The sequence below is a fragment of the Rhamphochromis sp. 'chilingali' genome (assembly GCF_963969265.1).
Source record: "Rhamphochromis sp. 'chilingali' genome assembly, chromosome: 15".
Taxonomy (NCBI): domain Eukaryota; kingdom Metazoa; phylum Chordata; class Actinopteri; order Cichliformes; family Cichlidae; genus Rhamphochromis; species Rhamphochromis sp. 'chilingali'.
The window spans coordinates 23,085,783-23,097,948 of record NC_137942.1 but is presented as its reverse complement, the minus strand read 5'-3'; the positions used below and the strand labels follow the sequence as shown (position 1 = coordinate 23,097,948).

The window sequence follows — 12,166 nt, the reverse complement described above, 5'->3', positions numbered from 1 at the left end:
ACTATTTGTGTGCAAGTTAATTTATTGTAATAAACATAATTTGATAGCAACAAAGTGTTGGAGTAAAACTTTAATTTATAATACATGCACTGAACCCATCGTGCCATGAGCTTTTTCATGTCATAGAATGAGTGTGGCATCTGGGACACCGGTCAAATCTTGATTTAAATGCTCCTAATTATTGGGTTGCAGGTAATGCTTCCATGCATTATACCAATGACTACCACAAAGCCATATTTTACTCATTTTAATTTATCAGTTACATTAACTGATAACTATTTGGTTTTTTAAATCTACCTAACGAATGCTGTCTAAACCTGCAGTGAATCGGCAGACTCCATAAAGTAAATATCAGCTGACTTCCATATCAGCGGACCCAGATGTGGACTCTTGCACCTGAAGTTACAAAAGTCTCCTCTACACCAGGACATTCCGGTAAAGAAGCAAATAAATGAACAGACACATTTCACTGGTTCATCTTATTAATCTGAAATATTTTCATGAGTCAGTTATATACAATGTAAGTCCCCCCCCCCAAAAAAAAAAAAACCCAAACAAAAAAAGAGTGGCAAAGCTCAGTTAGGAAAGTTGAAATTGTACAATGATGAGTTTACCATGTTCAATATCGAGGGGTTCATCCCAATGTACGTGAATTTGATTTCAATTGTAGCTTTACTTCCTGGAAGGAACGAGGCCGTTATTCCCACGCCAAAATATACATAACCCCTCTTCACTGGTGTCTCCTCCGACGGTCACACGTTACAGTAAATATCAAATACTCTTCATAGATCTTCCTTTAAAAATAGTCAAAGATATATTGCCTCAGTCCATGCGCAAGTGAAAACGCTTCGGATACTGTGCATCATTTGAGAGATAGGGAGTTTATTCCTCTAGCTGCTGCTGCCGCCGCCGCCGCCGCCGCTTCTTTTGCTGCAAAGAGAAAATTCAAGATGAAAACAGCCAGTTGTTGTAGTGGACCTAGGCTTGATTAACTACTAATCCACGACTACTGCAAATGCTGGGATTGTGTCAATACATTTCTGGAATCAGACTAGACATCATTACATGCTTAATAGACCATCTCAGAGCAGGAAATTAGTCACATGAATCACAATTTTTTTCGAGTGGACTAAGCAGGATTAAGTACTTTGTCAGCTTTCTTAATTTAATTCTGAACTTCAGTGTGCATGACTCAAGTCACAGCCTGACCTGACTATCAGAAATGTATCTACACATGGCAACAACTGGGTATTATTGTCAAAGGTCTGTTTGACAGCAATAAGTGAGTATATTGTTAGCACAAGGATGCGACAAAATGTAATAAGCTTCAACTGTGTTTTGTGTTCTGCCAGTGTAAACAAGTGCTGGTTTTTTTTGTTGTTTTTTTTACTCAGAGGAGACTCTTCACACAGAAATACATGCACACACTGTACAGGACAAGAGAGATTTATCAACACTAACAAGTTTATTAAAGTACACCTAATATGCTCTTTCTGACTTTTGTATCAACTGTGGACACTCATGTTATCAAGGTCAACGGTACAAAAAAAAAAAGTTCAGGCTTCAAACTGCTCCAAACACTCAGTGTCAGACAGGTGTTTTTTTTCTACTGCAGAGATCCTGAACATAGTCATTTCAGGAAGATGGCTCTGGCGTGAACACAGAAGCCTCGCCCACCTGATGTTTCAAGCCTGCTGGTTGGGCGGGACAGCCAATCAAGAGAAAGGTTTGTCTTAAAGGAGGAGACACTAAAACAGCCTATTGCAGACAAAGGACATACCAAAATGCTCAACCAAAGACTAGTATGAGAAATATGGATTATTTTTGAAATGGGAATCATTCAAAGCTATTCTAAAGGAGTGGAACTGAAAACAAGCGTAACAGATCAATGCCGGGAGATACAAGTATGGCAAACATCAATTACAATACTGCCATAACTGTGACAATCTGGCTTTGTAACACCAATAATAACACTTTGACCATTGCTGCAACTCCTCAGGAAAAGTGCAGAGTAATCGTGCTTGCCCTCCACTTGGTATAAGACACAAGAAAAACAAATATGAGCTAATGGGAAAGAAGTGGGACATCTAGCACTTGCAAAATAAGGCAGGGGCACTAATTCAGGTTTTGTACGGTGTAACAGGACAGTGATTTGTCCCACAACTAAGTCTTATCACCACTTTAAACTGTAAGACATATATTGTTATGTTGTATGACTGCCATTGAGTATTGCATTAGAAAAACAAGGTTTTAGGTAAATTATTTTAATTGATTTAGTAAACATAAAAAACACTTTATTGTAAGAGCCTCTCCTTGCTGAAAGTCAGTGAGGAAAGTAACTTATTTATTACTAACTGAAAACTGGAGATAAGATGAGTAAAAACATCATAAAACAAGTTCGGAGGTAACAGAAAGTGGACTGGTACTCCTATAGCACCTTTCCATTTTTAAACAGCCGTCTACAATCACACACAATAAATTAGTGCTTTTATCTAACCCTAAGCACCTTTTAATATGTAATATTGTAAACTAAACCTGTTACAATAATAAATATATAATACATACTGTATACTATTAAAAATAGTATGTATTTTCACTCCTCCAGCTGCCCTTAAGATATCATCGAAAAGAATGCTGAACACTAAAAAAAGTAATAGGTGTGCCAATAACAGTGCAGTTTTTCTGAAAATAAATGTAAAGAATTCACTTTCATTGCCAGTTTTCCTCACAGGAAACTCAACATTTACCACCTGGTGTTTAATTCAGTCTGTGCTGTTAAATAACCACTTATGAAATGCCTGCACAGCTGAGGTACTTACCTTTTTTCTCCTCTTCTTTCTTTCTTGCCGCATCCTCTCTCTGTTTTCTAATGATGGCGAGGCGAGCGAGGTCAGCTTTGGCCTGGTCTGTCTTGCCGGCCAAGTGCATCTTCATGTAACGCTCCTTGGCCTTCTGCTTCTCGATCTCTTCTCTGTGCAGAAGAACATGTTTCAAGGTTAGAGGAATGACAGGAGTTCAGTTTTCCTGTAATGTTCTACACACAAAAAGCCTTTATGACACATAGTCACCTCAGATTAGATTTGTGTGTACCAAGCAGCTTTTTCTCAAACTGTTAACAATTTGCGCTTCAGGTTCATAATCCACAATAGTCCAAATCTCATAAGCTCATTGAAAAGGTTTCATTTAATACTATACTTTCAAGTAAAGTCCCCTATTGGTACTAATACAAGGTGACAGGCTGATGACACACACCTCTCTCTCCTTGACAATTGCCGGGGCTCTTCCAGCTCAATCTGCGTCACCTTCTTGGACTTCTGAGCCACTCTGTTGGGGTTCTCAATTTCTATCAATCCCTCGACACCGGCTCTCCTCCTCTGCAGACAAACACCAACATCTCATACAGTGCAAGCCAAACACTAACCACATATTGAGATCATAAGAAGTGCTTTAAGTGTGCACATTAAATAACACATTGGCCTTTATGTACATGATGGAAAAGCTGTGGCAGTACCTGGGAATCTTCATCATCGCTGTCCTCTGATCCAGAACCTGGTAGCTTCTCCTCTGCTGTGTCATTCTGAGCTGCACCTTCCTGCTCCTGCTCTTCTTGCTCTTGCTACAATACATAAATGACTGTTATTTTTTACATAATACATAATAAAGATGTTTAACTAATCATCTAATCGCTGAGATACTTTAAGAAAAAGAAGTGCAATTTCAACAATACATCTCAATTTCTCTACATGATATATTTTTGTAAAATGGCATAACCCCCTCCCTTTTTTTGGTAGCTCATTAAATAAAAAGGTTCTATAGCAGATGGTGAAAACTGTAACTTTTCAGTCATTTACTTGTTTAGCTGTTACTTAATCACTTTGGTTCAGTATGAGTTGTTATGGGGGGGGGGGGGGGGGGGGGGGGGACTGGCTTTTCTTTTTCAATAAGAAAACCTATGAAAAAAGTGGGTCGGACTGGATTCTTTGCTGGACCGATTCTAGCCCCCTTGCCTTATGTTCGACATCTCTGACGTAACAAGGATAACTTTCAATCAGGAGTGTCTAACAAAAATGTATCCGGCTATGTTTTATTCTTTTCAGCTGTTTTCGCGTTGCATTGTGGGAAGTGTAGTCTCCAGCCGGTCTACTTGTGTGGGACATGACTGAGTGTACACTCCACCAACCTTTCTCCTCTCCTTTTCTGCCTTCATCTGGGCATCTATCTCTTCGGGGCTGGTGTACGTCCGCATCCGACCCTTGTGGCCACCTTTCTTACCTGGAAGGACGACGAAAAACACAGATGTGATCGCATTTTGTACAGAGCACGAAAGAAAGAGCGGACAGACAGGCATCAGATGAATCTGAGCAGTTTATAGACATGCTGGCACAGGCCTGCTTAATGCTGAAACATCATTCAGAGCGTAGTTATGCGAGTTAGAATGCCGCCCCAGCGGTACATGTCCATCGGGTGGCTAACAGCGGACAAACAAACATACAAAAATGATTTCAGTCCATTCAAACAACTTTTAGAGTCACTCTTACCTCCTTTTGGCATTTTAACAAACGAAGTCTTTACTATAAAGTCCCTAACCAGTGAACACTGACAGAAAACATAAATGTGACGGCAGCGACACAAACTGACAGCTGGCTAAACTCACAGTTGCAATAAGGAGCAGTATATTTTGCGTTGTCCAAGGATATGCCGGTTCATAAATAGTGAACACACGGGTTTTTTTTGGTAAGCCCGTATGCCGCTATGAACCACACATAAAATATTCCAAGAAACGTGTTAGTTATTTTTCCAAATAACATTGGCTATCGTAGTGTAGAAATCTAAATAATGCCCTTAAATGTAAGGCAATTTGTAAGACTGCTAAAGTGATGCAATAGACCAGGCCCGACAGTAAAACATACTTAACCGTACGAAATAAGTATTTTAGGGGAACTTGCATAGTTTATTAGGCTGAGACAAGTTTTAAGAAGTTACTTAACGCCTTTATAAAGAGGTTATCTTAAGTTTCGCGCAATGACGTCGTTCGAGAGACGGAAGGCCTTTTAATCACCCCCCGCATGTGACGTCATATATACGCGCCTGAGAGGGGCTCGTAAGACAAACAGGAAAATACTTACAGCGTTTTGTTGCATTTTTAGCTAAACAGAGACAAAATGCCAAAAGTAAAGAGGAGTCGAAAGCCTCCCCCAGACGGCTGGGAGCTCATTGAGCCCACTTTGGACGAGCTGGATCAGAAAATGAGAGAAGGTAGGCCAGGGAAGTTTCTCGGGGTGATCGGCCGTGGGGCTGTATGCGCAAAGTGAGTCCTGTGTATGACACTGTGAAGCAGCATGGTCTCCCCACACTGATGGATTCGGGTTATTCAGTTTCAGTACATGTTTATATTTGAAACACAAGTTGGCTCTCACCTGAGTTATGTGATGTACCCACAGTAAAAAAAAATTGGGGTGAGGTGGGGTGGGGGCGCGGGCAGTGGTTTTCCTGGATTTCCTGTTCACATCAGCTACATCCGGTAACTGGGAAGAAATGGGAAGCTCACCTGGCCCATCATATTTCTGCTTACAGGTGCCAAAATCCTGTGCGGGTTCACCACATTAATACATTGCATTGTATCAGTTCGCCAAGGCAGGTAGTCCTTGTGATGTCATGCTCCTGGTATCAAAGCTAACCATCCTGAATCTTGTTCTGTGTTCTAGCTGAAACTGAGCCGCACGAGGGGAAGCGAAAGGTGGAGTCTCTCTGGCCCATTTTCAGGCTGCATCATCAGCGGAGTCGATACATCTATGACCTATTCTACAAAAGGAAAGCCATCAGTAGAGGTGGGCACAGCCAGCTGAAGTGTTTCCATTACACAGGTTGTGTTTAGGGCAGCTATGGACCACTGCTAGCACTTTCATCTCCTTGGAGGACCACTTTAGTCTTCAAGTATTACAAAAAAACCCTAACAAACAAACAAGAAAACGCCCACAAAATACTTAAAAAAATGTAGTTTTGTTGTTGTTGTTTTTAAATTTCAGATATTGTATAACAAAACAAAACTGCACAAGTAAACACAATTTTTTTCTAACTTCCAAATGAAGCCTTTTATTAAACTACCAAATAAAAAAATTGGCACTCTTTCTGGCCAGACATGTGACAGCACTTCTGCTAATATTTTGTTTGTATTTAACACAATAAAATATAGACATAAGTGTACACAATAGTTTTTGAGTGCTAGTGAAAATGGTTTTCTTTACAAATAATTCTCTCACTGAAACACTCACAGCCAATCCCTCAACATGTTTATACTCTGCTCATTTTGCCTTCGTATTAAATAATTTTTTGCTTTTTAAAGAACTTGTTTTAACATTGCACTCAACAACAAACAAATCCTCCCTAACAAAAAAGGAATTTCAAGGGCCAAATTGCATTATATTTCTTCACGTCAATATACAGGCTGAAAGTGGCCCCTGGGCTGTGAGTTTGAGATCCCTGGTCTAGGTATACGCATTCATAGTGCACTTACTCGGACTATACATGTGGAAAATGCATCTATGAAAAGCCATCAGTGTCTTCATTTGGTCCGGAGACTCGTGGCATTGGTGGCTGGGAAGAAACTCTTATGTCATGGCATCAGCAGCTTGTTTTGAAATGCAGTAAAGGCTAAAGCTGAAAATGTTTTTAAATAACATTAAAACGTTAGGGGGGAAAAAAACACTGAAACAATAACCCTCTCTCCCCGAGGTAATTTGTACATTGACGAACTCTGGTAGGAGGTACAGGATTCCCTCATGTAAGCCTAACCACTATACTCATTTGTTCTTCTGTTAGTTAAACCGATTAATGAACATGACAGAGAAGTGTTTTTTGAGGTGAATATTTCAAATGATAATTATTAATTGTTATTCATTTATTCATTCAAGTGTGTATGCCTGCTTAGGGTGTTTGTCTTGATTTGTGTTGATGTCTAATTATTGATGCAACAGTTTCCTGATCCAGGACGAGTTTCTTCTATGGGAGATGGTAAAGGTATCTTATCTTAACATTTCCTGTTCTGGAATGTACAAGATATCAAACCTGTACTGTGTTTCTTCCTTGCAGAGCTATACGAGTACTGTATAAAGGAAGGCTACGCAGACAAGAACCTCATTGCCAAGTGGAAGAAGCAGGGCTATGAGAACCTGTGCTGCCTGCGTTGCATCCAAACACGAGACACCAACTTTGGAACCAACTGCATCTGCAGAGTCCCCAAGAGCAAGCTGGAAGTTGTAAGTCTGGCAGTATTTTAGCATTTCTTGCTAGAATCATCTTTTCAAACAGTTTCCAAGGAAACAACAGATTGAGCTTGTTTCTGTTTAGACAGAATTTGTGTGTTTGTATGAAGAAAACACAAAAAGGAAACAGAAAAGGAGACTAGAAAGCTGAAAACGTGACTGTCAAATTGAAGAAAATATGAGCTTATTTTCTTGATCAGGCAAACACGTTCAATGTACAGTAGCTTGCAAAAGTATTCAGCCCCTTGACCTTTTCCACATTTTGTCACATTACAGCCACAAACATGAATCAATTTTATTGGAATTCCACGTGAAAGACCATAGATGGACAGCGTTTGTGAACAGCAGTTTTCAGATCTTGCCACAGATTCTCGATTGGATTTAGATCTGGACTTTGACTGGGCCATTCTAACACATGGATATGTTTTGTTTTAAACCATTCCATTGCTGCCCTGGCTTTATGTTTAGGGTCGTTGTCCTGCTGGAAGGTGAACCTCTGCCCCAGTCTCAAGTCTTTTGCAGACTCCAAGAGGTTTTCTTCCAGGATTGCCCTGTATTTGGCTCCATCCATCTTCCCATCAACTCTGACCAGCTTCCCTGTCCCTGCTGAAGAGAAGCACCCCCAGAGCATGATGCTGCCACCACCATCTTTGACAGTGGGGATGGTGTGTTCAGAGTGATGTGCAGTGTTAGTTTTCCGCCACACTTAGCGTTTTGCTTTTTGGCCAAAAGGTTCCATTTTGGTCTCATCTGACCAGAGCCCCTTCTTCCACATGTTTGCTGTGTCCCCCACATGGCTTGTGGCAAACTGCAAACGGGACTTCTTATGGTTTTCTGTTAACAATGGCTTTCTTCTTGCCACTCTTCCATAAAGGCCAACTTTGTGCAATGCACAACTAATAGTTGTCCTATGGACAGATTCCCCCACCTGAGCTGTAGATCTCTGCAGCTCGTCCAGAGTCACCATGGGCCTCTTGGCTGCATTTCTGATCAGCGCTCTCCTTGTTCGGCCTGTGAGTTTAGGTGGACGGCCTTGTCTTGGTAGGTTTACAGTTGTGCCATACTCCTTCCATTTCTGAATGATCGCTTGAACAGTGCTCCGTGGGATATTCAAGGCTTGGGAAATCTTTTTGTAGCCTAAGCCTGCTTTAAATTTCTCAATAACTTTATCCCTGACCTGTCTGGTGTCTAAATCCAATCGGGAATCTGTGGCAAGATCTGAAAACTGCTGTTCACAAACGCTGTCCATCTAATCTGACTGAGCTGGAGCTGTTTTGCAAAGAAGAATGGGCAAGGATTTCAGTCTCTAGATGTGCAAAGCTGGTAGAGACATACCCTAAAAGACTGGCAGCTGTAATTGCAGCAAAAGGTGGTTCTACAAAATATTGACTCAGGGGGCTGAATAATTACGCACACCCCACTTTGCAGTTATTTATTTGTAAAAAATGTTTGGAATCATGTATGATTTTTGTTCCACTTCTCACGTGTACACCACTTTGTGTTGGTATTTCACATAGAATTCCAATAAAATTGATTCATGCTTGTGGCTGTAATGTGACAAAATGTGGGAAAGTTCAAGGGGGCCGAATACTTTTGCAAGCCACTGTATATAAAATAGCCAGTATGAAAAGATGCTGAAAGGATGATCCTCTCGTTTTTCTTTCATTTGTGACAGAAAGAAGTAGCTTATGATCTGTTTCTATTAAACGTTTTTGCTTAGTTTTACAGAAAATTACACAAAAAACAAGTTATGGGAATATATTGTGCAAGATGTTTGAACCAATATAAAAGCCCAGATAAATATCCTACTTGACTCCATCTTTTTTTGTGAGGTGTAGTCTTTATGTAAATCTTTAAAATAAAAAAAGATATGTCAGGAGACTTGATGATGTTTATGTATTTTAATAAGCAAGAATTTGGAGTTATAAATACCTGTCTGACCTCTGCTGTGTCTTTTTTCCCTGCAGGGAAGGATCATTGAATGCACCCACTGTGGATGTAGAGGATGTTCTGGCTAACCCTTACTTGTATTTTTGGACTTATGATTTTTCTGTCAGAACCTTGAAGCAACATTATCTTTTTGGAGTCGCCTTCATGTAAAATAATCTGTCATTTTCCCATCCATCACCCTGAGTTGCCATTATAGGGGAGAAAAACAGTGGAAAAATGATAATACACCAAGAGGGGCTGTGTTGAGTATATAAATTTTCTGTTGCGTTGTTTTTTTTGTTTTTGTCTTTTTTTAAATATCTCGCTAAAGCTTGCAACTCTAAAAGAACCAAATTAAGACCGGTTGTTTCTGGGTCAGGTCATTCCAGCAAAAGACAGCCACTGTGGCGGTCATTTCTAATGTGCTTGTTTCATTTAAAGCGCAGTGTTTAAATTTAAAGAGTCATCACTGTTATAGTGCAGTTTTAAATAAAGTGTTTCAGATTGTCTTGCTGTCTTGTTTTGCTTTTTTGTTGTTGTTGGAGGGGGAGTTGTGTGGGGGTTTTTTTTTTGTTGTTGTTTTTTTCAATCAAATAGACTCTAGACTTTAACAGTCTTCATCTGAAGTTCTGATTCTGTTTGTCGTGTTAAAATAAATCACTGAAAGGCTGAAGGTTTCAAAGATTCGTGTGTAATCATAAAAAAAAGATTTGGATACTTGAGGATGGGTACTTTGCATTTGCATGTTCTAAGTATAAAATATTGATGTAATATTTTGTATGTGTTTAATCGCTACAATGGCGCAAACCTCCACAAGCATGTAGCTTTAAAAGTTATGGAAGTGAAGATTTGCAAATTAAATCAAGACCTCAGTTATATCAGTGAACTTTTAATAATTCAAAATGCCAGGCTGTGTCTCGACTTCAGATTAATAATCTATAGCAAACATATTATGATTATGCATTATATACACCCACATACACATGAACAACAATAACTGTGGTCCAGTAATGAAGTCACTATTAGGGCGTCATATAGTGGGCACATTATAGTGGAAATATAGCTCATGTAACATATGACACAATCTTACACAATCTTTTTCATCTTATCAGAGGTCCCTCATGTACGGAGATCATTTATGTATAAAAAATATTTACTCCAACAGTGACACAGAAATTACAGAAAAAAAACTGCTGAGAATTCAGGATCACAAGTGGCTCATAAAATTAATCATTTTTAAATGTCACAGCTTTCTTACTTACTTTTCTTTTTTAAATGCATTTTTAAACTGAATTACAAATGCAAAACTTTTCACTTGCAATACCAGATACACCCACCAGGGGGAGGTGTACCTTCTTTTGTCCATATATCTTTATGGACAACAATTTGTCCATTAAAATGAGGTAAGTAAGTTGATGTTTTATATAATAGTGGTGCCACATTTTACTTGCTTTATTCATTTTGATGTTTGAAAACAGGGTTAAAATAAGTGTATTTGTAGATTTGATCTAATGTATTTGTCTGTTTGACTCCTGGCTTATTAAAAGAGCCAAGTTAATGTTCCTGTATTCTTACAGCCCACTTAAAAATAAATAAATAAATCCAGTTGTAGTCCTACCTTTTCATGAAGGAGCTCTTGCACAAGGAAAGACCTAATTTTGAGATTTAGGCATAATTTTCCTGTACACAGACATAAACAGATACACTGGTAGCACAATACAGGAAGAAATGCAAGATTCCAACAGAAGCCTACAGTACTGTGCAAAAATCTTGAGCCACCCCACATTTGTTTTTATTTAGAATAACTTTATTATCCACAATTTATTATCAATGGACAATTCTCTTTGGTTCACCAAGTTATAAATCAAGTGACTTCATATCAACCCACATATACATGTACAAAAAATGTCATTACAAAACTTCAATACAATGATAACATATCAGAGCATCTAATTATTCAGTATACTAATTGCTCTGAGCACAAATGTATGTTTGGCTGTTTCAGTAAATAACTGCATCCATTTCCAATTTTTCTAGAAAATTCCAAAGAAATAAGGAGTGACTGACACTATAACATTTTGTAACTTGGGTTTTTCCTGTTGAATTTAAAGATGGATATTACATGCAGACTTTAACAAAGGAAACACAAAGCAGTGACTCAATGCCATCTTTATAATTTTGCTCTTTACATTGCAAAGATCAAAAAGTTTTGAACTTGGTGATTAAAAAACTGCAGATGATTTCCACTGTTTTCTTTAACAAAATCAAGTTTAATGAGAGGAGAATCGGCATTATGAAATAACATCAGTTCATGTTCAATTTCACGAACAAAAGAAAGTGATTTCAGAAGCACAAGTGTGACCACACAGAGCACACCTGAGCACAAAACAGACATGCTACCACACAATGCCTTCATAAGCAATATCATCTGATTTGCTGCTAAAACTCTACAGACATCTATGAAAAGTCAAGTCATCAGTGAAAGTGAAGAAATGTAGTTTTAAAAAGCAAAATCACAGATAATATTTATCCATACTTTATAATATTGATAGATCTTAATTTTCAGGTGTTTTCATTTGGTAGTTTTTAACCATCAGAATAAAACACAAATGTATGGACAGTGCGGTGACCCTCCTCGGCTTGTATTTGTAGGTCACATAACTATTGGGCGGAGGTGAAGAAGTCTAGCTGCCTAGTTGTCGTCAAGGGGCAACTGTGGCTTTGAGGACATAAGGAGCTGGCCTGACTCTAATGCATACTAACTCATCCAAGCATGCATCACACAGCTGATTCACTCACTTTCCTTGTTGTGCTTAATGCTTCACATCCTTGTGTGGACTCACACTTCAAAGAAAAGCTAGAGCAGGGTGCTTTTATTTTAGATGAGCTTTAGATCATTTGAACAAGACTAAATGTTAAGAAAATTGATTGATTGATTGATTGATTGATTGATTGATTGATTGATTGATTGATTG

General features: G+C 38.8%; 2 protein-coding genes across 2 annotated transcripts; one reads left to right on the top strand and one right to left on the bottom strand.

Moving 5' to 3' along the window:
- Positions 1 to 232: 232 nt before the first annotated feature.
- On the bottom strand, positions 233 to 4,691 carry pdap1b (pdgfa associated protein 1b). The gene is made up of 6 exons (XM_080906505.1): positions 4,539 to 4,691; positions 4,181 to 4,272; positions 3,512 to 3,616; positions 3,253 to 3,374; positions 2,820 to 2,971; positions 233 to 930 (listed from the first exon to the last, which is right to left on the bottom strand). The coding sequence occupies exons 1-6, from the start codon at positions 4,549 to 4,551 to the stop codon at positions 863 to 865; spliced, it is 552 nt and encodes a 183-aa protein (XP_080762631.1). The 5' UTR covers positions 4,552 to 4,691; the 3' UTR covers positions 233 to 862.
- A 221-nt stretch (positions 4,692 to 4,912) lies between these two features.
- On the top strand, positions 4,913 to 9,700 carry bud31 (BUD31 homolog). Its single transcript, XM_080906506.1, has 4 exons — positions 4,913 to 5,256; positions 5,706 to 5,828; positions 7,090 to 7,256; positions 9,230 to 9,700. Exons 1-4 carry the CDS (start codon positions 5,163 to 5,165, stop codon positions 9,278 to 9,280), a joined length of 435 nt encoding a protein of 144 aa, XP_080762632.1. The 5' UTR covers positions 4,913 to 5,162; the 3' UTR covers positions 9,281 to 9,700.
- The last annotated feature ends 2,466 nt before the right edge of the window (positions 9,701 to 12,166 follow it).